This window comes from Scatophagus argus, chromosome 15 (genome assembly GCF_020382885.2).
Source record: "Scatophagus argus isolate fScaArg1 chromosome 15, fScaArg1.pri, whole genome shotgun sequence".
Taxonomy (NCBI): Eukaryota; Metazoa; Chordata; class Actinopteri; family Scatophagidae; genus Scatophagus; species Scatophagus argus.
The window spans coordinates 18,302,094-18,329,663 of NC_058507.1; the positions used below are offsets into that span (position 1 = coordinate 18,302,094).

Below are 27,570 nucleotides of genomic sequence, written 5' to 3' on the forward strand. Positions count from 1 at the left end.
TATACCTTGTTCTGTGAGCTAAATGCCAACACATGCAGGCTCAGGAGTATTTTTTCTAAATCAGAGACCACAGAGAGGCCTTACTTTGCACAGCAGAGCCTAGTATTATGTGGGGGTCTCAGAGTCCTCTCTCAGGAAAATCTGAGCAGTAGACATTCTACACCTACCTAACAGTAAATCAACTTAGCAAAAACAACAAATTCCGGGTCCAGACAATAAGTTCCTACATCTGTGCTGTAGGGTCTTCTCCCATTTTTGCCCTCATTTCACAGAACTTTGGGAAACAAAATTGTCTGTCCGAGGTAGAACATGGGCTTCAAGAGGATTTCATGGGCCAACAGGGCCATTCCAGGGGCCAATCAGATTTTAGCTGGGGCCAGTCCCTTTGTGGCCCTGCCCCTGGATCTGCCAATGTAGAGATTTAAGAACCCAGCTGGACTTTGCCAAAGTAATTTTGCTGTTGCTGGAAAACAACACCACAAAGCAGTGCATCACAAAGAAAAGCACTGTTGTGATTCAGGTATTTAATAAATAATCTGCAGAGGAGCTCTGAGGGGAAAACGTTCTCAAAGCAGCATTTGACTGTTTTTTTTTTTTTTTTTTAGAGAAGTTGATGACAATGAAAAACAAACCAGCCAAGTATGACAAATGAATTGTGTTCCTGTAGACATACACAAACAAAGGCATGTGCACACAAACTCATGTTCTTAATTAATTCAACCATGACCACATAATTCAACAAGAATAGAGGGAAGCACAGTGTTAATGCATTTTTAAAGTCATGAGTTATTCTTTTTCCTGTTAACTAATTTTAATCCCTCCTTTGCTGCGCCAAACACAAACAACTCTCAAAAAGTTTTCATTGTAACAGTAATTCTCAGTTATGTGCACCATTAGTATTAGTCATGTTGTTAACAGTATTGTTCCTTAGTATTGTGACTAAAACGTGAGATGGTTTAGACTAACATGAAAGTGATTTTGCACAGAAATAATGGTATCTTATAACCTTATTGTCATGCCTGGGTTTTTGATATGCCTTGTCTTTTGATTTCTGTCTATGTGCCATGTTCCATGTTTGTCTTGTGCTTCCATGTATTATGTTCAAGGTTTTTGTCATGTCCTGTTTTATTTTGAAAGTGTCTCTTCCCCTGTGTGTCCTGTTTTCATGTAGCTTTGCTTTAGTTTTCCTGATTGCTTTTTCCCTCCTGATGTGTGTCACCTGTGTCTCGTCGTCTTGTCTATTTAGTCCTTGTCTTCCCAGTCACCATTGTCAGAGCGTCTGCATTTTTTCCTCCATGCTATGCCAGGATCTGCTTTCTTCCCCATGCCATGCCAGGAACGTTTTGTTGTTTTTGCCTTGCCGTGCCATGCCATGCCTAGTTTTTCCACAGTAAGTGTGCTTTTGTGTTTAGTTTAGTTAAATAAAAGACAAGTGTTTTTGGACCTCCACCACGCCTGCCTGCCGCCTCCTTTTTGACTCTGCATCGGGGTTCAGCTAATTTCTGCGTCAGCGACGCCAACACAATCGTGACACTTATACTCATCTTTTGAGTAAAAACAATTTTTTTGCCATGTGTGTCTTTATAGAAAACAAGGTGAATGGACCATTTGCCATTTTGGTCCATATCAAATCACACATAACAATTACAAGGTGTATTACACTGAAATTCCAGCACTCACCCCATTTTTTTGTGTCTGTGGCCAGCGTGCAAAGCTTTATCTCTAGTGTCTGTGGGAAAGCCTTCCTGTCATCAAGGCTTTCCAGCATGTGGTTAATGTGAACATGCCACTTGGTTTGGTCGCATGTGATTCCTGTTACATGGGATGTGAAAGTGTCACTCAACATTCCACCCTGGAACTTTCTTGGTTTGTAAAATACCCTGTGTAGCACAGCTGCTCTTATTTTCTCATATTGCTCTCATCCAGATGCAGAAGGCACATCTTGCACATCTGGATGAGAGGCTGAGGGATGTACTTAACGGGCAGTATTTGAAGCCTGGCAATGAAATCAGAGTTGAAATTCAATGGAACAATACAACCAACACCTGTTTAAGCTCTGCCTCTGCTGTGGTAGACACTGCAAACATAGAATAAAAGATGCTGAAAGAACAGGTAAAGGAAGAGAAGAAAAGTAGGGAGTGGAGACATGAGAACACAGAGACAAGATGACACACACAAAAAACTTTTTGCAGATGGATACACCACAGGCCTGGAAATTTGTAATTTTAGGGGATTTGAAAACCATTTGTCCCAAAACTATTTGCCCTGCAGTGGGGCAAATGGTTTTGAGTTAAACACATGAATCAATGTCTAACAGCATTAATACCTTTTTGACAAATAGTGTAACACATCTAAAAAAATAAAACATTTCATTCATTTTCCAGGACTGTGAAATATAACATATTTGTTACAGGATTTCAATGATTTTATTATACATAGATTGTTAAGCAATGCATTTCCACTGACTTCACTGATGGGGTCAATGGTGAGACTGTAGCATAAGATAAATAACACTAACACTAAATATCTCTGAAAAGCTGCATGTTAGAAACTTCCTTTTTTGTCAAAATAGATACTATTGTGTTGATGAAGGCTAACTGAGTACAACGGTAGCCCTTTGATAAGTAGATCTTTGGAGACTTTGTAAAATAAATCCATGATGATAAATCCAACACTGAATGTCATCTGTAATCATTTATCCATGTTGAAACCACTGTTTTTCTTATTGCCACTCTGATTGTCCACTGGCAAGGTCATGCTTTGTGGTGAGTCAGTCAACCAATCAGAGGCTTTCGTTCTGATTGAGAGCCTTCATTTGGCTATAAAATATTGTCACCGACTGGAATTATAATGAAGTGCAATAAACTCGAGTTTCTGTCTTTTATCACCTGCTGGGACACAATCTTCCATTTTAAGCTGAATTCTGTAAAATTATGCATCACATTCATTGGTTGCAGACTGATAAGTACATTAAATGAATGAACTCCTATAGTGTGGTTATACACAGTTGATAATGGAAATACCACTCATGTAAATAATGCACATTTTCTTTTTTTTAAATTTAATTTTAATTTTATTATTTTTTTCTTTAAATTAAAATTTTTTATTTACCTATTTTTTTGGTAGCAGGGACACAAAGAATTTCACTGCACATTGTACCGTGTATGATTGTGTATGTGACAAATAAACCTATCTTTTATCTTGTATCTTGTATGGAAGCAGCTGGTGAGCCTTCTCGCTTCCTTGTCATCTCTATAGAGTGACGTACATGTGCAGTTGCAATTGGGCAGGGTGTATGGACTTAAAAACGAGAGATCCCACTTGTGGTGTGGCATGTTTGTTTGTCTCACCACATGTTAATTACTTTACTATTGACCAGTCGTTGTTGGACGGACTTTACAGGAGAGGGCATCAAGGTCAGACAATGGGCAACGATGCCTGCTGTAGATGCTTGTCAAATTATTGCCCTGGATACAAATTTTACTTTACATGCAAATGCTGTCACTTCACTTGCCTGTAGAACATACTCAGTAACGCTGATCTCTTTTCCACCTCTAAACCTTCATTAGCTTTTGATTTTGAAATTAATCACTTTCTGGCATGCTGGTGCCACCTCAGTAATGTTAATAGTCAAGCCAGCAGCTCTTTTTCATCTGAAGGTTATTTCCATACTTCTCTCAATATGGAATAAATACAGTATGTGATAAACTCTCGACACTCAAGCAGTCGCAAAATCATCCACTACTCCATTCCTCGTATTTCATTTTACCTTCTTTACAAGCTTGAGAACATATGAAAGCTACTCTTCTTTTTGTGACATTTGTCTGTGGTGTCTTTGGTGCCTGTTATCTCCCGTCCTCTGCATTTCTTATCAGTGGTGTTATTGCATTGCTTTGTGCACTGAGCAGGCCAGAAGGGTGTTTTCTGTGTTTTCTGAAGAGTTTCAAACAACACTACCAAGCAACTTGAAAAACCACCATAATTTTCATCTTCAGAATCACTGTGTCAAATATTAGTTTACATTCTGCTGGATATGATGAAACAACGACAATGGACAAAGCAGCTTGTTTTTCTCCTCTTGTCATCCCTTCCCATTCATTTAATGTGCATTCTACCAACAACACACACAGTAAGCAGTCAAACTGAAGCATAGATGTTTTCACAGAAGGACTCCATGAAAAGCTGTAGTGCACAAACAAGGCTTCAAGAGAGGTGGGCAGTTTAACTATCTGGGTAGTACAGTTGAAGACAGACAGCAAAGTGTGGGGCCATGGGGAGAGGGAACAACACACAGCAAAGGACCCCGTGTTGCAATCAAGCTCGGTCCTCTGGACTCAGTCGCATGTGAGCTACTCTATGAGCTCACTCTACTGGGGCGCCCCAGGTTAAAGAACATGAATGGATCACTTAGATCTCGATGACAGCGCTGTTCAGCCTCACTTTCAGTTTAGCCCAATGGTGAATCATGGTATTGCAGTGGAAAATTGCCTTAAGAGCATTTATCCCATAGACCAGGGGTCCCCAACCCCCAGGTCGCACAGAAAGAGTAACTTACTTTATTTGCATTTTATTGATTATCTGAGTCTGAACAATGTTTCATTTTGAAAAATGACTGAATTCTCTCCGTTATATCTGTCTATGACTCGCTTGCCTCGGTCACGTGATACGTTACCGCTAAAAATAAACCCACAAGCTAGCAAAATGAGTAAAAAACAAACGTCTCTGGAAAGGGGAAAGGCCCTAGATGGGACCGTCTCGTTACAAAGAAACGAGGCTCTCACTGATTCAGCGTTATGGTGAGTTTGAGCATTTTTCATGCGCTTTTTTGTTTTTGTGGTGTATCTTATTTTGAAAGCATGTTTAAATGTTACCATAGCGACCAGAGAGCGTTAAGGGCAGAAAGGATGTTACTAATGTTATGTTGTTGGCGCAATGTTATGAAGACGCTGCTAATAAAGTTGTGAGTACACATTGGATTCACGTTTATTGTTATACTTTAAAAAATACCCCAGTTCTATGTTGGTCTTATTATTTTATTTTGTTGTATTTATCCGCCACACCATAAAGACTGGTACCTGAAAATACGGTCTGATATTAAACTGGTCCATGGCATAAAAAAGGTTGAGGACCGCTGCCACAGACACCATTATAAAAGAGATCTGTAAAACTGATGACAGGACACCTCAAATTGCAAACAAGGTCAATTATGACTCTTTCCAGTATGAGAGAGCTATTTTTTTTTCTTTTTTTTAAAATCCCTGACATTTTCACAATATAAAGTATATGGGCCGAGCGGGAACTCGTGGGTGGAGCTGAGTAACTAACCCTGAAAGCTAGAAAACATTTCTGGCCTGTGTGCCAAGCAAGCATTTCTTGCTGGACTGAATAGGCACCATATTTGACTCTGGTATCTAGTTATATTATAGAGCTATGCTGAAGAAACTGCAATTATGTTACTGACAAAATGTTGATAAACCTGGAAAGAATGAGCTATAGACCAAAGGGTAGTATTTGTTACTAATCTTATGTGTTTTAATCTTTTCTTTGAATGCTTAATGTGAAAAACTGAGGGAAGGAAAAGTATAAAGTGCAAAAAATGTAAAGCAAGCTGAGGAACACACAAAGGTTTCTGATGTGTGATGCTTCAAAGAACAGCAGGGGAACCAGAGCAAGAACCCTGTCCAAGATGGAGGATGAGCCAGTCCTTCCACTTACCTCTGCAGGTCCCCAATGAGAGCAGAAATGTGTCTGATCACAGCCACAGGGAGCCCTGCATTGCCACACACTGTGTAAGAGTGTATGTGTGTGTTTGTGTGTATGCGTATTCCTGTAGTTGGTGGGGTCAAAAATCTGTTTACACAGTCACATTGTGGGGACCCCCCTTACTTCAGGGGATAAAATGCAAGTTTTCACGTAAATTATTAAATATTACGGTGAAGACCTTACTTTAAAGCTAGGTTGAGGTAAGGGGTTAGAATTAGACAAGTAATGTAAATCTGTAATGTACCCAAAAGTGTTGGTAACACGTGTGTGTGTGTATGTGACTGAAATGTGTGTGATCTTGTGAATGTTCTCTCACCAGAAAGGCCTTCGGGGCACCATTACAAGAGCACAATTAATCAAATGTAACGCAGCTGTGGCGCAGGTGGAACAAATGTGTGAAGACCCACATACTGACCAAACACCCCACTGCCCTGTCTGACATCATTTCACCACTTCAGCTGCTGACCTCAAGGAACTTAGTTTTCTGAACTGTTGCTGGCACGAGTTTACTTCAGTTTTAGAAATGGGTTGGGCTCCAGTGCTCAGTTTAGCCAAGTTCTGGTAATGCCAGGGATGATTGCGGGTCTGAGCTCACTTACTCCAACATTACACACATCCCTCATTGCCCTCATGTTCAAGTTAGGATCAATAGGTTGATTGATTGAGTAAGGACAAATATCTTGGCAGCAGGGAGGATATGGGTATAGGATTGAGTATGGACCTCAAGAAACCAATCGATATGACCTTTAAGGATCGATGATCCACTCAAGACTAAGTGAAGCATCCAGCAGTTAAAATAGGTTCATAGTAAGAAAGGCATTCCTGCGGCCTTATGGCAAATAAATGCAAAGGTAATTGACTGACTGGGTTCTCAATTACATACTTTCAAAAGTGTTGGCATAAAAGTTCGGCAGTACTTATTTAATACTCCATCATCAGTCCAAGCGTTCAATAATAGTTGAAATACAAGATAACTGCCGCCATGCACCGACTTTTCAGACACAGCAGTCATTTTATTATGAGTTACTGTAATGCACACCACAAGGGACAGCAAAGACAGATTGGCTACATAATTTTATGTTTCTTCCCCCTTAAGGCATTTATGACATTTGGAAGTACAGGCAGTAGTCTCAGTAGCAAAACAATAAACACACACATACATACACAACAGACACAATTTGGAAGAGATGTCAACAATGTAGCACATGAATACTAATTGGATATTCTACAGACTGTATCCTAATTACATCAGAATGAACGTTGAGATAATGAGATTTTTTTGTCTTTGAAAGGTATGTTGTACTTGTAATTGCTTCCTTCTGTTTTATTTGTCTTTTAACTGTAGTTCATTAAACACGAGAGAGAGCGAATAGAGGATGACAGCGTCTCCATAGCTTACACAGGTAATTATTATCCCCAGAGATCATTTGCCCGGAAGAGTGTCAGCCTCTGTTGGTGTGAACAGCTCATCAATCTACAGAGGCCACAAAAGGATACATGAAGTTTTGACATTAAATCATGTACTGTATCTTTAGTTTTCAGTTTTTCATAGCAGTAACACCTAATTTGGCCTGCTACTCCATGAATCTAGAATTATACGAAAAGAGAGCTTCCCATGAGGCATACACAGATTTCTTGTTGACTCCTGAAACCATGACGAGGTAACAAGGTAATTGTGATGCTACTGAAGACAAGGATAATTAAGTTGCAACTTCAAACAATTAAGGTTATAATACATTATTGAAAGAGCCCAGCAAGTAAAAAGTGACAAGCTCAATGTAGTGTTGATACACTCCGCTGACCTTGCTTTTGTACTGCAGGGCAGTTCATTAAAAAGGCAGGGTTGAAGGTGGGTCATTCGCTTGATTACTGACAATGGAACAATTGTCCTCCTCAACATACAATATTTGACAACAAAGATGGAGGAGATGCAGCAAGCACAATTGGAGCCAGGACTTCAAGGTTACAGGGTGCATTAGAAATGATCTTTCAACACCTCTTGGGTCTCTTTGATGCAGTAACCTCTGGGCACGGCCTCAAGGTTTAGTCATTGATGAAAAGAGAAAAGCAGCCTAGGCTAATCTATATCAGCTCATTAGGAATGAGGTATCAAGTGGGCTGATGTCTCTGAGAAATGAAGGTTGAAGGAAAAAGGACTGGAGGGAATCCTGGGGTCCAACTTTAGACAAACAGCCTGCGATTTCTCTGGTGTATAAATGGACCGCATTTCACATGCAATGTTCCCTGCCTTGCTCTACTAGTCCTCCACTAGCTAGTCTATTCTGCTGAATGAGTATCATGACCTGAAGCAAGAAAAGAGCATGTGCGAGTAGCTGTCTCCCTTTTGCTCAGTAAATTTTGTCCCCCTCAAAACAGACCATTGTCAGGCAGCACAAGTATTCACAGGTGATCACATCTGAACAACTGTAGCGCTGATCAGAAGTGCAAAAGAACTGAACATTTTAAAACACGGGTCAGTGCCGCAGCGCTTTTACTCCGTACAAGCTTTAATGTGCCGTGCTTTTTAACGCATGACCCGTCAGGTTAGCCCTTAACCTTCAGCACCAGCTGAGATATTCTCTTGTTACTGTGCTAATAGGAGCATCACCTCTCTTAGGATAGCATCCTCCGTAGAAACCCAATTTCCCTAAGGTATACTCCCTTATGAAGAGGCTTTTCAGTGTAAGGAGAATTCCACTCATTCACACATAATCTGCATGAGGTGCTCTGCCCTTCTTGACATCAAACTGTTGTAGTGTGCTGTATGTTATCTGTATGTTTTAATCTATCATGACATCCTAATATCCTTGTAATGAGTCCCTGCTGTTAAAATGGATGAGCGCAGTGTGAGGCGAGTAGTGAACTGGAGATAAGAACACATACAATAAATTATCGTGATATTTGACATTTGATGTTACAATGATTCTCTCTGGAAATGAGTGGCCTTGTTATGAATTCGCACTGTTCACATCTGCAGGTACATACACATTGTTCAAAGTGTTATTAATAGTATCTCTTGTTTACACGAGGAGATTTGGAACTCACGTGGCTGGGTCATTTTGACTATAGAACATAAGCCTCAACATAGAAACCATGCAGAAGATATTCATTCCAGTTTTTATTAAGTATGTTGTTCTTCATCATACGTCACAGCAATGAAACCAAATCAGGATGAGATGGGAAAAGAAAAAGAAGAGGCAAAGAGGTATGATAAGCTGTCAATTTTTCAGATGTGCAGTCACAAACATTTAGCGTCCTTCCTGTTTGTGGTTTGCCTACACATTTTCTCTCTTCTGTGCTGTAGCAACTAGTTCAGCTTTTTTTCTGATCATACAGGTTTGCTGACCTTGCTTTCTCAAGATGTATACAAAGCTGTTGCTGATGTAAGTATTTTTTTTAATGTTTTAGGTGGGTTTGCCAACTTAGGTTTTCATTAAATTACAACAATGTACAATACATTAGAGAGCAGTATATGTATATTTACTGTATGTGTATATCACAGCTGTTAGTCCATCTCCATATGGATTGGAATGGCACTATGTTGATTTCTTCCTGCCACATGATTTATGATATAGAGCATTGCGCAGAACACTGGAGTTCTTGCCCTGCATGTCTTTTACTTTAAATAAAGATATATATTTCTTCTGAAAGATACATAAATGGAGGGCTTATCATCGACAAAAATGTCTGTGGTCAGAAGTTTCAGGGTCTAACAAACAATGTGCCCTACTTAGGTTCAATATGTGGTCAGGGTGAGCTCAGTTTGTTGTGTGAGCCTAGTTCTCCCCCCCCCCCCCCCATTTGTTAGACATCTGTTCCATTCTTAATGCATGACTGTTCTTCTTTTACTCCCAGACACACACAGGTCTGACAGACCAAGTGTGTTCCCATAGATGGTCTGTGTCATAGTCTCCTGTGTCTTGGTTTTGCCATGCTTAACAGGTCCGGTTGCAGATGTAGGGGGTCAAACTGGGCGCACAGTCCTGCCAGGGCTATTATGTTTCAGCTCCAAACCACATAAGTAGAACAAATTGCCTCTCAACCAAAGGTAATGGTTCATAATTATTTGTTCAGATAAGAAGGGTTGTGGGTCCCGAAAAAGGCATTGGATGGGTTTCCTGTCTGTGTGGTGAGTGGACCATTGATCTGTCCTAAAGCAATCTCACTGGGCAGAGGTGAAAGCAGCGATGCTGTCACAAGTTTTCTTCTGGCTCATTTTGACTCAAACTTTGAGAAACTTTGTGTGGCGCTTCTAATAAATAAGGATTATCTGAAGTGTTTTACCTATTTTTGTCTTCTGGACTGTGAAAGGACAAAATCACACAAGCCCAGTCTTTTTGAAAGAGCTGGAGAAGGTATTCCCAGAAGGCTTTACAGAAACACTGATAAAAGACTCTTTAAAGTTTGCGGGTGCTATATTCAAGTGCCCACCAGCTCCAGCCTTCATTTTTCCCAATATTACTGCTTACTCTTTCTTATCAAATAGCAGATAGATAGTGAGTGAGCCAAAGCAACAGTGCCTCTTCACAGTAGGCTCAAAGTAACTGATGAAGAATCATCTGCAAGCCATTGTGTTAACCAAGTTAACCGATAACAAACCTTATGCCAGCCACACAATTAGTACCCTTCATTCATGTGTGGGTGTTTAATTTATGAATGTCTGTAGATCTGCCACTGAAAGGGTCTACGTGAGAGCTGCAGAAGGGATTCGTGGCTGCTTAGCTTAAAGGTACACGATGCCACATTTGTTGGTTGCTCTTTAAAAACACACCATTCAAAGTTGACCCCCCTTCCCCTGCTCAACAACAACAGTTTAACTTATGGTAATTAACATCTTTAAATCAGCCACACACTAAAAAACATACAATTTAACTATATACTATATACTTTAATTTCATAAGTAAAGTTACAACTTCAATTAGAATTTAAAGTACTAAATTTAAAATGTTTTTCAGATGTACGTTCGTTCCAGATATATGGTTGCAACACTTTCTGAGCTACTGTTTTAAATGCAAAAAATAAGATCAATGCTGCCAGTTGTTGCCTTAACTACAAACATTAAAACCTCTGTAGGATAAGAACATTAGCTTCACTAAGCCAGCGCTCCCTCTGCATTTTCCCTTTTTATCCTGAATCCTGTAATGCTCAGCCCAGCTAAGAAAATCCAGATGACTCTTTGAGTTGGCAGATGACAGACAGCCTTGGGGCCACTCTATTACAAACAAACAAATCAACGGCTCCGGCAAACAGCGTCCTACTGGATATCTCCTCCTGCCAGTCAGCTCCAAGCTCTGGCTCATGCTTCACTGTTCTGTGTGTGAGAGCGAGAAATCAATGTGTAATCATATTCACACTGTCTTTGGCAGGAGACATTGGGGGCAGACAAGGAATTGAGATGACCCGCTCTGCACAGAAAGGGTGCAGGAGAAGCCAGATACATTCAAGTAATTTTCTATCTTTGCTTTGCCTCTTCCACAGTGTCCTGATTCAAAACCCCTCTAGATTGCTCTCGACAGAGGTGACTCATTTTCAATCAACTCAATTAGTGTCACAGAAGAAGGTATTTGGCGCTGAGGTAGTTTTTGCATGCTTTGATTGAGTGGATGTATATTGCTTGAGCTTTACCTCCCTCAACAGTTGCTGCTGCGTGTCACCAGCTGTTAGTCAGCTACTGTGGAAAAACACTTCACTGTGCCCTCTCACAACAGAAAGAGCTAATGCGTCAAACCAGCCCAAGATTACTACTGTGATTTTTCTTGATCTAAATGTTAAGCATTGTCTTTTATGCTAATTGCCTTGCCAAGGGCACCGTTGCCTCATGCTGTTCTCATTACTTACTTTACCCAGAGCACTAATGTGGCTAACCGCCTCCACATATCAGCCTTAGGGGAGGAGCAGGATGCCCTGTTTGCTGCAGCCAGTGATGGCCAGGGACATCATGATAATGACTGACAATATGTGCATTAAAGCCACATTTCATTTCACACATTCATTACAAAAATGAATCACAGACAAATCGTAATGGGATCTACAGGATAAAGACAAATTCAATATTGCAGACACAGTGGGGATGCAACCTTAGTTCCAGCTTATTCTTTATACTATAAAGGGCATTCATTATTCGCTAGTGGGCTATATGTATAGCAGAAAGATAGCAATGGATAGCAATAAATTCATGGTAGCTGGACATGTACTTGATCTAAGTAACCTCAGTGATTCGTCAGCTTGTGTCTGCATAATGTAACGCTAACTACTGGCATCTCTGGATAAAAGGAACATTGCTTACAAGCTCCAAAGTTATCATCTTAGAGCCAAAGAGTTAGATACTGTAGAAAACAGCTCTAGCAATTCCACAGATCACAGCCATTAAGTATTCATCCCTTATTTCCATCCCTTTTAAACTGCAAGCGCCACTGAAATGTGTGGAGACAGCAGCTCGCCCAGCTCAATTATTCAAAACATGCCAACTGTATTGTGGCTAAGTGAGGGCTTGAACATGATTATGCACATATATTTCCTTTGTACTCTGCGTCGCCTACCTTCAATCATGATCAGCTTCGTTTTCTTTTATTTTTGGACGTATGCATCACTATGGCCTTTACAGGGTCAGGGAGAAGTCTGCAAAGACAGCTGTCTCCTTTAATTACACTGTTTCATAGATAATGTCTTTAATATGTGTGCATATCATATACATTTTTAATTAAATCCCTCTAGTCTTGGGTATTTAGCATCCTCAACATTAATTCAGTAAATCTGGCTGGGAAGAGAAACACAGTTAATAATAATTTTATAGAATCAAATTCTTTTAACTGGTGACTAATCCTTGCTGCTAGAATGGGAGATTCATATTAATTTATATCCTTATTATATTAGAGTTAAAAGATACATATCCAAAGCCTGCATGAAAATTTAATAAGACATTTTTGTAGACAGGACTACGAGTTGATAAGTTTGTACAGTCAAATTAAAGACATAGTCTGGCAGGGATGAACACATTATACTAAATTAAGCGACAGTTTTAGTGTGGCACATTTGGTAATCAAAGTATTTTTTTCTTAATTGATAACAATGACAGAGAGAAATCCTGACACAGGATGGGTATCAGTCATTTCTGCAGTCCACGCACACTAACTCCTTTCTCTTACCAGTCAATATATTTTACTTTTTCAATTTCATTCTGCACTCCTCCCATCTGGTCTCAGATTTGTGACTCATAAGAAAAAAAAAAAAAAAAAAACATTTAAGGAAATAAATAGACCCCTCTGTCTCCCTCCATTTCACTATAACCTCAGGAGATAAGATGACAGAAACTGTTTTCTCATCTTCCAAGGTATGAAAATGAATGATGCTGGAGGATATGGGCGATTTGAAGGCAGGGGTCTACAAGATGATGCGGACCATTGGATCAGTAAACTATATTCAGCTTTTTACCTGAGAAAACTTTATGAAAAGTAATATCTCAATAGTACCCAATAGCCCACATGCCATAGTACCTGACTTTTTTGGTATTCAGATGTGAGATTGACTTAAAGTGTTCAAAGTGAGATGTCTTAGTTCCTGTTTAGAGCTCAGTTTCTGCTTTGACATAATTCAGTAGGTATCTTAAAGCAAACACAGTGGCCGCACATAATGCAGAGCACCAAAGATGCTTGCCACAAGCAAACTGAAAAAATGAATGGGGAATGCATTCAAGTTAAACGAGAGCAGAGAATATTAAAGTAAGACAAGTGGTAGCTTGAGAAAGTTTGTTGAAAAATGAAATTCCCCTGAAACGGGGGAATGTGATACCTTCGGTCTTACCTTCCTCCCACCCCTGGGGACTTCCTGCCTTCTTTTCGTTTTTCTCATTTCTTTCCTCACGCGGGTCCCCGGCAGCCACAATGCTCCATGTGAACTCTGGGATACCGTCCAGGTGCTGGTCACATGATCTGCTACTGCCAGGACATTGGTGATCTGGTAAAAGAAAAGGCATTTATATGTCGTGATGTGTCTATTTAAAAAACAACATGAAAATGATTAACTATTTCGACGTATTTCAATAAGGGATATTATACTGCAATTACCAGACATCGTTCAAGCTAAAGTGAATCTTGAGGCCCACTTTACTAGAATCTCATTATACCAAATCCATTGGGAAAGAAAACTGAATGAACCAGCAAAATATTTCTGTGAGTGTTTAAATAATACCAGGAAAAGATGATTGGAAATATAAACCACAGCACAAGGTTTTCAAAACGCCTTGTTCAGTCTGATTAGCAAATGCAACTTTTAATTGCATGCACTGCCAGGGGAAAAGAGGTGTTCAATTAAATGCAGAATGTTTCCACAGCATTATTTTTTGTCTTTTTTTTTTCCTTTCTTAATTCAAAGTCCACAGTTTCAAGAAAGGGTATTACTTTTTGTGACTACAATCCAAACAGTTTTCAAACAGTCTGAACATACATCTTCATTCCAGATTCGACTGCAACTTAAAGAAACAGACAGAAAAGGTAACCACAGGCTTAGAGAGGGAGAGCACTGTCAGTTGTTAAGTTTGTATTTTTAGATTTAACAGCCTCTTTAAGTTTCACAACATCGTATTTTGTCAGCCCACAAAGCAAGAAGGAACGGCTTTAGCAGCAGCCTTCTGCACATTCTTGGTGCACGGAGCACACTTTTCACTGGGAGGAGTCGAGGGGCTTACACAAATGCAATGTTCAAGTACAAATTGCTGTTGTCAGCAAAAGGGCTTGGTGCAATAGAAGTTAAGGTATGGTGGCCATAATGCCTTCCCTAAAAATATGTTCAGAGAGAAAATTAAGGCTCAGCTCTCCTCCTACTCATCTTTTCTCTCTGTCTGTATCTTTGCCTCCATCTGTCCTTCCCTCCCTGTGGACACACCTCATGTAGACTCATCCCTGTGGCTTGGTAAATCGCTGTTTGAGGGAGCTTGGTCACTTTCAAATGACTTCTCACACTAGGCTCTGCCAGAGGGTTTTATAATAATGTTTCAGTTTCCTCCCCAATTTTGCTTTTCTACACTGATTCAATAATGTGTTCAGAACCAGCCTGGTTTAACAGAGTGGTGGAAAAACTAGGACTACGTCAGTGAGTTACTAATACTTCCCCGATAATTACATTGAACATCCATACAAATGTATTTGTCTGACAATCCACTAGGCTACTGGTTGATACAAACTCACCAGCACTAACAAATGGCATATTTTGCACAATTTATTTGTGCGTATGAAGGCATGGTGTGGTTTAATAAATAAATTCTGTACAGAAAGGTCAGAGAGAAGAGAATGTAATGATGAAACAGCATCGTGACTACAACTAATCATGTTACAGCTCATAAATGAACTGATGTGAAAAACAAAAAAACAGTAAACCTGCTCAATGGCCCCTCATTTTTCACATTTTGCAGAATGGTCTCGAAATTGGGATTCAAAGATCAAACGTAGTGTTCGGACTACAAATAAAGCATATCTGTCTTTAGCATTCACATCACGTAATACTGAAAGAAGTATTACAAATTTGACATGGCATTATGACTCTATGTGACAGCAAGGAATACCTACCAACATAGTAAATAATATACATACTAAACATGAAAATAGCTATTTTATAAGGTATAGAGCAAAATCAGTGCAATGAAATGTAGTAACCAGAGTTTTGACTGCTGTAGGAACAACAGTAAAACTGCTGCACCCAGGAAGTGAATGCTGGTCTGGGTTACACCTTCCCATCACCCACAGCCCAACACTGATAGGTTCCTGATGGTTCCTGATGGAAAATGGTACCTGCAGTTTTAGACTGTACATAAGAGAACAGATGATATTTTGTCTTTTATCCCTTTTACCCCTAACCTGATTATCAGATTACATTGTCATTTTTTTATTCACAAAATGTCAAGTCTTTTTGAATCACCACCTTACTGATGCATGCAGACAGCCATTTAGGGGTCCTACTACAACTAGGTCAGGACCAGAAAATATCCACAAAAATACACACACACTAACACAAAAAATACTGAAACTATTAAATAAATGAAAAAATAAAGCTGTAAGATGGACAAGATTTACACTTATCGCCATCTTCAGATATGCAGCTACAGCCTAGGTAGATTTCGCAAGTTGGAAAACTTAATGTTGCAGCATTTGTTGGACAGTCACAGCATGTTCAGGTCTTGGAAACGTTCCCATATTGTGCCTGTCTCTGAGAAATCAGAAGCTATTTCAAGTATTGATTTTAGACCCAAACCACTCACTTCTTCTGTCTATAAAAGTTTTGTTTTCAAATGTTGGCGCAGCCAGTACTAAAACCCTGATACCACAGTTTTTACTGCGAAGTTAACTGCAGAGCACAAAGCACAAGCACCAGTGCCACAAAGGGCTGTGCTGCATTTCATCACACGTTTGAGTTTACATACACTCAGAAATTATTGTTACAATAATGCTTCTCAAGCCTGTACAAGACATGGCCTGCGTTGTCAATTCTAATCCCCTGAAAACGATGCAGATGAACGGTTGAAGCTTCATTTTTAAGCTGAAACAGCCCAAAATGATTTACAGTGTACACAGCATCATATAGTTATCAGGTGAAGTATAAATGGTGCAGTATGCCTGTAAATATGTCTGTAAATAAATGGGCTAGGAGAAAAAAAACCTGCCAATTACAGAAAAACTGCTAAGCTAACTTAGTTTTACTCAAACTTAAATCCATCCATCCATTTTCTATACCGCTTATCCGTCAGGGTCGCGGGGGAGCTGGAGCCTATCCCAGCTGACTACGGGCGAGAGGCGGGGTTCACCCTGGACTGGTCGCCAGTCAATCGCAGGGCCGACACACAAAGACAAACAACCACACACTCTCACACTCACACCTAGGGGCAATGTAGAGTAGCCAGTTAACCTAATGTGCATGTTTTTGGTATTGTGGGAGGAAGCCGGAGTACCCGGAGAAAACCCACGCAGGAACAGGGAGAACATGCAAACTCCACATAGAAGGGCCCAGACCAGGATTCGAACCTGGAACCCTCTTGCTATGCTAACCACTGCACCACCGTGCCGCCCCCAAACTTAAGTCAAGATAGCAAATCAGTCTGTGCCTGTCATGTGCACTGTCCACCAAAAGTTACATGATGATACTGCAGTCTGCACTCCTGCATCTCTTTGTCTAGTGCAGCACTGAATAAGCAGTTTGACTTAAAGTTTTGTTTATTGTTTTTGTTTTGTCATCAATGCTAACTATTAAAAAATAAAAAAAATATATAGAAAAGCTGATTTTAACTTTTTGTTGCTATATGAGAGAGATCCCTGCTGTTTTTGTGAATGTGACAAACCAGTTGTTGTACTTTATGTGAATCCCTAGCTTCTGCTCAATTGTCTTTTCAGCATCCACACCACATATCTCTCTCCATTAACACAGATCGTCCTAATTCCCTCAAATATTTCAGTATTTAACATATATTATGAGACTTAGAACACAGCTTGAAGAAGTTATCAGTAAACTGAGACATTGGACTCAGTGCTTAAAAGGAGCTTTACCTAATGAGGTGGCATCAGTCCTGCATTAGGCTCCCCTTAATTTACATGCCTCTCCATTTGAGGAGGCAGCTTCATACAAATCATAGCGGCAGTCATTCCCACCCACTTACTGCAAGTAGGGGGCAATGGCTTCCATGCTTATAACTCATCATTTGACCAAAAAACATTGATTCTAGTAGCACATCGCAACTGGGGACCTTGAGGGCTGATGAGATGTGGAGAAATTGAAAAGTGTAAGGTTGCAGTGAAAGCTCATTTCCATTCCTTCAGTAAATGTCTATGTAGCAGGGGTGGAATGATGCACTGTGCTCATTGACCATAGGCTTTAAAATTGCACTGGGATGGGATCAGCGCAATTGTTATAGAGAGTCATATAGATGCAAATTAACATATTCAGTTTCAGCTCAAGAATGCATTGATTCCATCATTCACCAGAGGTTGACAAAATAGTCATCAGCTTTAATGTCAATTTAAATTCCATTGTGAATCCACATACTGTGTAACGGTCAGAAGCTTTCAGTCATTTGTGTCTTTCTGGTTGTTTTGTAACAAAAATAGTACATTGGGGATCCAAATTTTATATGAAACTATGCTTGGAATCAAATGTGTATGTGTGCATGTGTATACATGAATATGGGTATATTTGAGAATACTTTTAAAAAACTGGTCACATGCATATATTTGCATACTTTACACACTCACTGAAACTAACATAGACATAAGTTTCAGAGCTGTCTCCTCACATTTTTCCACTCTGGAATATCATACTGATATTCATGCATGCAGAAACGCATTTGGCACACTGACGAGCTAAGCACTTCTTTGAGCTGCCAAATGGGGATGAGAGATATGATTCAACTGTGGTGAGCAACATGTGGCTCTGTCTTCCAGTTTCGCCCACCTTCTGCATGTACAAAGTGGCTAAGAACTGATGACTTGCCACATGACCGGGGACATGGCTTTTAGGGCCCATTCACTCACAGTCACATCTTTGATTAGATTTTTTTTTTCAAAACCATAATATCCTCTGAATATGCAATCATATTTCTTTAGACTTTACTAAGCATGGATTCATTTACTTTTTGATTATACTCTTGTGCAATTTAATCAAGCAACTAGAGGAGCTATTTAGAGAAAAGGCAGATACCACCAGCGAAAAACATTTCCCTCATGGCTCGAGGTCCCTCCCTTCTGTGTGTGCCAAAAGGTATCCTTGGTTGCCCCCTAATGTTTTGGCAGAGCACTGTTAAAGAGTGTGTCATTACAAACATTCATCTGCCTAAAAAGTTTGTTTAGATATTTAATTTGTCCCCAAGCACAGAGTAATTACTGGAAACACAGCTGGACATTGAATCAGGTACTCACTGTGAGACTGAAAGAAAGAAAGAAGAATCCATGTGCTTAATTTTTTGTTTCCTTACAGTTAATTAAACTTTTCCCTTTTCTTCACATCACTAAAAGTGGACAGAGAACTAAAAATGTAAAAAGGGACATCTATTCACCTGGCTCCGTGATCTGGACTGCAACATTAATTGAACACCAAGTTTCAGGTCTGTAAGTGCTTAAATGCTAAAAACAGAATTGTCTGTTACAATACATGACTGATCAAGTGATGTATCTTCAGAGAACCTTTTCAGCTACAGAGATAATATGTTAAAAGGTCTAATTTCTTCCTCCTCCAATCTGCACATCAATAATTTTAACATAATTCTTACAGTCTTGTAACCCAGTGCATTACAAATGCTTTCAGAGAACAATATTGATCCTCATCGCATTGTCATTGTTTTTAATGGCTCTGTTACACAAACCCTGTTTTTTTGCAGGCCACTTCAATGAGCTCTCAGCACACTAGGCTTTGATGATAATTAAATTTATGGATTCTAACACCCCAGAGATGGTGATCATTGGGTGCAGTGATTCTCAGGACGTGACAGCATGAAGCCATAAAGCATCATGGGGGTTTGCAGATGCAAATGTACAGAGAAAGGTCTGTGAAGCTCAAAATGGCCAATTACTGTGTCCTGAATGTCATTTCTTATTAAGAGAGGGAACGATTATTAAGTTCACTTAAAAGCCAGAACCAACCTGGATCTCATGGCCATAATGAAAAGTAAACTGGCATACAAAAGAAATAAAAGAGACCAAAGAAACAATGACAACAACATAACATTAATGGCTTGTGACTTGTCTCCTTATGCCTGTCTACAGGGAAGATCAGGGCCAATACTGTGTCTAACGGCTTGTGTGAACAAAGCTATGTATAGTTTGATGGATTATTCATATGTGCTTGTAATTTCAGCAGCTCAGGGAGAGCAGCCTCCCATTTCTGAACGATGCTACTTTCATAACACGAGTTGATTATTCAGTATAAACAAGCAGCAGATCACTGCATACCAAGCCTGTAAGTGGTGTCAACCTTACAGTGAATGTGCTTGGGTGTTTTAAAGGGAATTTTCATTGCAAAAACACACACACAAAACAATTTTAGTGTTGTTAGTAATTATACAGAGCATTTCCAGAGTTGTCGTTGGTTCTGGTGCTCTGATGTGAACATGAGTGTACGATTGGTTAATGAGCCCATCACGACACCACAACCCTGACCTCATTGATCAAACAGAACAGAGATTGAGTGGTGTGTCGCAGCACACAGCCGAAGGTCATTGAGATGTGAGTCAACTGTGGCCGTCTTAATTTTGTATATAAATGAACTAGTCAATTCCCAGTAGTGCACGACTACACGATTACATGTTTAAAAAAATGAGATGCTGGATTTGCAAAGGAGTGCTTCTGACATCAAATAAATTACATCTAACGATGTATGTCCCTTTGTGAATCAAGAGTAAAAACTGTGTTGACATATTTCCCTATGAAACCTTTTAACTGAGATGATGAATATGTTTATTTCCTGATTACAATGAGATTGTCTCTGGCTATGCTTATTAATGTATCCATTACACTTATTTATGGCCTAGGTATTCCAGGCAAATTCATTTCCCCTCAAGGGAGGTGGAACTGGCCTTTCAAATACATACAGATGAAAAGATGAGTGGCAAGTGATTTCTGATTAACAGCAGGTATGAGAGCTGTTGGAATGAACTGAGTCAGTGCGCTGAAAATGCTCATTTTGTTGCTGGGGACCCAAATTAACAAGGGACTGCTTGTTTCATTTGCTGTTTTTCTTTACCTAATATGAGATGATATGAATCACTTGTGCTTTTCTTATGCAAAGCAATAAAATGAGTTCTCTTTTGCGAGGTTTGAAGATTAATGGTGTGTTTGAAAGTGGTCAAATGTGATTTGTTTATTGACAGCAAACCACAAAAAGAGAGAATGGTCTACCAGTATTAAGGCAGATGGAGTTGCTGGCTCATCAGCATTTTTTGGCACAACTGCACGTGACAATTTCGGATTTGAGATCAGAGGGAGGGAATCAAAGTCAAATGTCAGGCTTCCCCACTCGCTCCTTCACCTTATCCTTAGCATCCACTTTTCTAAACTACAAAGGCAGCATGCTGGCAGGAGGTCAAGAGAAATTCTTCACAGCAGACCCTCTAAGGCCTTGAAGATATTGTAGAAACTACTGACAAAATGAAAACCATAAAAAAAAAGTTTTGCCTTACAGTATGTGCCCAATCACAAAAACAGCTTGCCAGTTTCCCATCCCTCCAGTCAATAAGAACTCTGAAAGATTAAATGCACAGGTTTGTGCTCCTCTGCATCTCTAAGTCAAGACAACAGACATAAGTAGTGTGAGATCACGGGAGCTGCTGTCTTCATTATTAAACAACCCACACCTGATGTGACTCGAACAAAACCGTTTAGGAATGAGATAATATTTTAAAGTTTAAATCAAGTTACCTTTGGTCACCTTCATTTTCTCCTTCACTCTCCTGGAAGTCATGGAGACTGAAGGATAAGGTGACCACATGAAACACATCAAAATCTCAGGATTTTAACATTCTCGGACAAATTTAGGATACATCTATAGATACTAGAAAAGTATCTGTGGAGTGAATTAACAGATAAAAATCAGCTCCTTCTCATGAAACCCATGAATTTGTTTACTGGTTGTCTTGTACACAATAGCAAATTGACATAATCAATTTAAATTCAAACCAGACTGAGCAGATGTTTCCATTAATTTCATTATATTGGATTTTTCATTTCATTTCGTTTCATTCCTCATACATTTAACACACCTGTCAGACTTAATCTCCGGTTTGCTGTAGGAAATTCAATGAGTGCGACTAATGCTGTGATATTAATGACACCTTGAGATACTGAAAATTGGTGTTTAAGATTTTGTGTTTTCTCTGTTTTACTAATGCACAAGGATATGAATTTGGACGTAACATTAAACTACAGCTCGTCATCCTGAAATCTGTGTTCTCTGGCAAACTGTGATGCAACATCTTCCAGACAAGTTAAAAATGTACTTTTCTGTTGCATGGGCAAACAAATGCACATAGGGCTTTATACACGCTACCCTCCAAAAAATGAAAATGCTATGCAAATGGAACAATGTGCATGGGCTGTGCTCATGGGCTGAATTATGTGACTCCAGGAGGATGCCATATTTAAACACCTGCACCACTGCTCTATCTTTTATCCCGGCCCCCGTCTTTGCAAATGTGTTTTATTCCACTGCTGTGTCTCATTACACAAGAACAGCACTACCAGCTGAGTGAGGCAGATGTTCTATTGTAGCACACGGCAACTCCTCAAGTGTCTAGCATCCATCTGAGTGCCTCTGTTACAGCTGGCAGCCACAGCTGAACCAGGACAATCCATCTCGATGAGGTCTAGAGTCAGAAAGATGGCGTATGGGAAGGGTTTTGCAATACAAAATATGGCAACACGCTGCCCTGCTGCTATTCCCCATGGGAAGATGACACACTGCAGATGGAAGGCAATTGGGAGTTCAGGTCAGAGGGCTCTGACATTACTGACATCACTGACACACAGTGGAAACAAAGTTATCCAACCAGCAGTAAAATGCAAATAAGGAAGTCAGCTTTCCTTTTCCTGCAGCTAAAGGCTGCTAATGGAAGCGTGGAGGGAGAGAGGGAGGGTATGGGAGCAGTTGGTGGCGAATGTCCAGTCGGTCTGTGTTGGCTTTTGTGGTCGGTAATAAATGCCAGCGGACAGCAGATGCTGTAGGGAGAGCTGACATCTATCATTGCAGCCTAAAGCCATGTTCACCACGCCATGTGTTCAGACCCTCCTTTTCGCGAACCTTTTTGTCTTCCTCTAAAGCTATCCTACATAACACTATTTAACACCATGTAACCTTTTAAACTCCTTTACACTGAAACTGTCTGCACTCTGAAGAGATTTTATCATGATGGATTGAGAAAACATTTGGTCCACACAAGTACAAAAATACCAGGTACTAATAGCCGTACATCCAATGAGTTTCCATTGAAGGAGAATACTATAAATATTGCCCAGTAAAACATATTACATTTGTTTTTGTGTGTTTAATCAACGGTTTGGCAACTCCAAAACATCTGTGGTGATCACGATTTAATTTGTTTCACTGAACTGTGTCATTATTCATTTGAACCATTTGTAGTCATCTGGCTTTTACTGCACAGATGCGATCCTTTCTGCTCCAGCCACATCACACTAGCCCGCTAATCACCATATAGAGTAAAATCCTTCTTATTTGGTTTGCTAACATATGAGAGATGATAGGTCAGGGCGATCATCATATTCAATAATAGAAAATGCATTTGGCTGTGGGCATGATGGATTGATTGATTGTAAAACGGTGGTGTGATCCGTTGTCTGACTGACACAAATTAAGGTTAGGTCCACTGCAGGCTGACACAGCCATAGGCATCTGAAGCAAGGTCCCAGGGTTTCACAGTCAAGGATGTTGAGACTTTGAATCATCACTTACAGGATGAGCTGCCACCCTCCAAGGGGTTGGTAAGGGGCAAAAAAAATCACACTAGAGCTGTCACCATCAAATGATGTGAATGGGCTTTGAGAGTCTGACGTGACGAGGATGCACAAAGGCACCTCTGGACTTACTTGCTCAGGTGCTCATACCCAGCAGCCCAGTCTCATGCCCAAACATGCAAGAAACCCGGTGATCCACTTGAGGATAACATGTCAGTGGTGCATTTTGTCTTACCTAGGCATGAAAAGTACATGCCTGTACGAAGGCGCAGCACAGAGGGTGGCAATAATAATGAGGGCAGAGGATGACAAAGTCTGGGTAGGGAGGAGGTCGAGGGAATTGATGAATCGGACTTTCACCCAGGGCGCTGTCATTCCTATCCTGAGTGAAACCAAAAGTCAACACTGACTTATTTGAACTGAAATAACATGCTTTACTTAAGTCACGTACGTAACACAGCTTTCTTTATTTAAATTTAACCTTTTAGTTTTGGCGCCTCATCCTAACCAAACTGTGACCATCACCTGTTTTTTAGCGAGCTGTATTTGGAAAGTCCTAACTGGACATTGCTTACTTATTATAGCTAACCACAATGAGAACCTGCTGTACCCAGGGCTGCATTAATGGGCTCCACTTTACAGATAATTGTTCTTATGACTTGGACTTGTTTTCTTCCAATGCTAAATTTAACTCAGCCATATCAGCTTCAACCATTTCTGTAAAACAGTACTGTACAAAGAGCAGCATTTGGTAAGAAATGGTTTTCTGCCTACTATTTATTGATCAGTAAAAAGTTGCATAGCATATATTTCTAAGTGTTTTTGTCCTTAAGTATTTAAATTTAAACAGCCATGCTCTGTTAATTCTGTTAAGTCTGTTTTATACTTTGAAGCTGGTGTTCTTCCTCTCTTCCGCTCAACAGATTTACTAGCTCATATCTCTTTCGAGTGGTCCCTCTGGAGCTTGCTTTCGCATGTATTATTTTAGCTCAATGTAATGCCACAATCTACCAGCTTGATTTCTGCTTGCAAAATATGGCTGATAAAGCCAGTATCAGAGAAATTGATCCTTGTGAATGAGACACAAACCTCAGAATTTAGTCATTGTGTGTCATATGCCAAATGTACACAATATGGTAATGAATAATGGCAAAAACCACAGCTCATTAGCAGAACAGGCAGATGAGTGGCCGTGACCGTATGTGTGACAAATGGTTGCAGCAGCTGACCGTCAGCTCAGATAAGTGAACTGTAAGGGAATATCTAATAGGATTTTTCTGCGATTGACTGGCAACCAGTCCAGGGTATGGCCTCTTGCCTGTAATCAGCTGGGATAGGCTCCAGCCCCCCCGCGACCCCGACGGATAAGTGGTACAGAAAATGGATGGAAATCCCAGCTGACTACGGGCCGATCCACATTAAAAAGAAATAAACCCTCAATATTGTCATTTTACATGGATAATATAAGTTTAGTTTATAAAGTTCCCACACTGAAATACCAAAAAATGACTGAGCTTTTGTTATATGTTTTGTTGCAGACCCTTAAATATCCATTATTTTATTCAAGCTAACGGTGCGTTTCATTTAGTCGCCTGTCCATATAACTTCTGGAGAGAGTCAGAGAGTAAGGAAGGAAGTTGGCAAATGTGACTAATTATAAAGTGAATAAAACCTAGAATAAACATATAAACATGACCTCATATATTGGATTTTCAAAAGTAATAGTGGTTGTTCAACAATGAAAACAACTCCTCTTCACCTTACCGTAGTTGTTATTATAGAAGATTAATGTATTAACTTGTTCTCTTTCTTCTCTCTTTATGTTTGGCCTTTAGAGTTGATTAAATATGCACGGTCTCTTGTGTTTCTTGCAGCTTCAGAGGAGTAAATTATTTTGTAACTTTAATTACAGTTAACACTGGAGATATTGGTTTTGAATGCCTGGATCATTTGAAAAGATTCAAGAAAATATGAACTTTCATTATCTTCCAGGATTTTGAATGCCATTTTTAAAAGAAGTTTTTGTTTAACAAAACTCTTCAGAATCTTCTACTTGATTCGGCTGTAACTGTTTCTTCCATTTGTTACCATCATATTTGTATGACTTAGGTTCAGTTTGCCTTAACAGCATTAACCAATTCATGATCCTGTTTTCACATTCAGTGTGATACAATATTCATTCTTATGTTATTGTTGGCAATTGAGCGGCTCCAGTATGTCTGTTTTGTACTGCATGCCCCATTCTTTTAATGAGCATGGTAAATCATCTTTCCAACCACCCTAGCTTTGTTACATACTGGATAATTTGATGCAACGTTTATTGTGCTATATACAATGCATTCTGTACACATACTGACTTTGCACAGAAGTAAATGTGGGTAAATCTGTGTGTAAAGAAAGGGGAAGGTTAAAGAATAGTATTTTACCTTTATGATTAATATATATTTTTTTTTAATCTGTTGTTTTTTATTCCTTTCACCTGTGTAACCAGTCCGGCTCCCTACTGAGATCAATAATGACTTATTTTACAAACATTGTGGCAGCTCCAAATGTATTTATGATTGGTAATAGAAGCTGTATTTATCTGGGCCCTTGAGTGGGTTGCGGACAGGCTGATCAACAAACACCCGGCTTTGAGACGATGCCAGCGCTGATGGTGGAGGGCAAGCGAGACAGAGACATTTATGTGTGCTGATGGAGAGCTGATGCCAGGTGTCACAGCCAATTGGGAGCAAAGGATTTTTTGAGGACAGAAGTGCCTTAGCCTGTCCATCTGTCTGAGGAAGGCAGACAGTGTCCAACTCACCTGACGCGGGCATGAAGTCACTGGGAAAGCGCAGGTCGTCCTCTGCTTTCCAGGAGAAGCTCCAGTACCCTTTGGGAACACCAGCAGCAGTCCTGCCAGCCAAAGGCTCACCTGCAAAAACAGCAAATCCACATATGAAATTGAGAACACGTTACACAGACGCAAAGACATTTATTAATATGTCCAGGCTTTAAATTGAATAATGATTGCTGTGTTTACTTGGGCTGGCTGGTTGCCATTGATATATGATGTTGTCTAATCTTTTAAACCACTCGCGATGCAGAGTGATATTGTGTCATTCTGTAATTAGAAATCTGGCAGTTATCTTGAGATATGGTGTAGTTTTTCAACTTATCGCTCAAAATTTAATAATAATAATTAAAAAAAATCATCAATTTCAATCAATTTGAGCATTTCTGAGACAATGAAACGTCTATAGTATTGGTACTGCAGATTAATAGCTTTAAAACTTGAGCGGTGACACCATGAACTTGAGTCATAGTTTAAAAAAAAACAGTCCAAGGGCCCATATGAATTGGTTATTGGATATCGATGGGCTGCATAATTACCTGAGGGCAGGTTTGTCTGATTTTATATGACTCTGTCCTCACCTTGCAAACTCAGACTAATTATCACAACAACTTTCTCTTATACTTCTATACCCCCACCTCCCAACACAAATAGACATCACACAAACACACGCACACGCACACACACACACGCACGCTATCTCCCTCACTCTGTCCCCAGTCCATGGATAATTTGTACACAGTCACAGACCAATACGCCACTGCTGAGGAAGGAGACTCCTCCTGCATAAATCCTGCAGTCATTTCAAATGAGCCCTAAAAAGTGATTAATCGTAAAGGCTGCCTTTCATGGCGGTGAACAGAGAACATTTTGGTTTAGGCCAAATGAGACACACACTATTCAGGGTTTATTCTTCCTCAGCATGACTTCCACTGACACAAACACCAAATGACTTGAACAGGAGTTTGTTTTTATTATTTTCAAAGGCCCTCTCTATTGATATATTTCAGAATTATGTTAGACGAATGCTACATTTGAAATACTATTGGCATACTGTTCATAAGAAAAAATTGTTTAGTAGTGTAGTTATCCAAGGTCTTAAACTATGGTTCTACTTCATGCTGGCAATTCACTTCTTGAGTCTCTTACTTCTGTGTTACCACAGAGAGATCTGCTGACCCTCCAGAGAAATGTTCTTCAATGTTCAAGCCTATGATAAGATGTGGACAACTGATAGGCCTACAAGTCAGTTCTATACTGTCAGTGCTTGAAATGTTCACACATTAGTTGTCCTGTGGCAGGTGTCAAATCAACAGTTAGATCCTTCCAGATGAGAAAAAGCCTAGCTTACCTTGTTCAAAATAAAATCCTTTCTGATGCTCTCATCTTTTGGAAAAAAAAAACTGACATGATATGACATGTCAGCAAAGACAGCCTGTATCTCTAAGCCTTAATGGATAAGTTAAGAGCAAAGTGAAATGTTCACATAAAAGGATAAAAGGGACAAGGACACTATCAGTGTGTTTTCCTGTGAAG

The 27,570-nt window shown here is 39.8% G+C and overlaps 1 protein-coding gene across 1 annotated transcript in view; it reads right to left on the reverse strand.

Annotated features, from left to right (window-relative positions):
• Positions 1–27,570, reverse strand: part of alk (ALK receptor tyrosine kinase) — a 364,681-nt gene that overhangs the window by 151,410 nt on the left and 185,701 nt on the right. The window contains exons 2-3 of the mRNA XM_046413454.1: positions 26,005–26,115; positions 13,564–13,716 (exon numbers count right to left, since the gene is read on the reverse strand). Of these exons, the coding sequence (XP_046269410.1) occupies positions 13,564–13,716; positions 26,005–26,017 (166 nt within the window). The 5' untranslated portion in view covers positions 26,018–26,115. The remainder of the gene's footprint in view (positions 1–13,563; positions 13,717–26,004; positions 26,116–27,570) is intronic.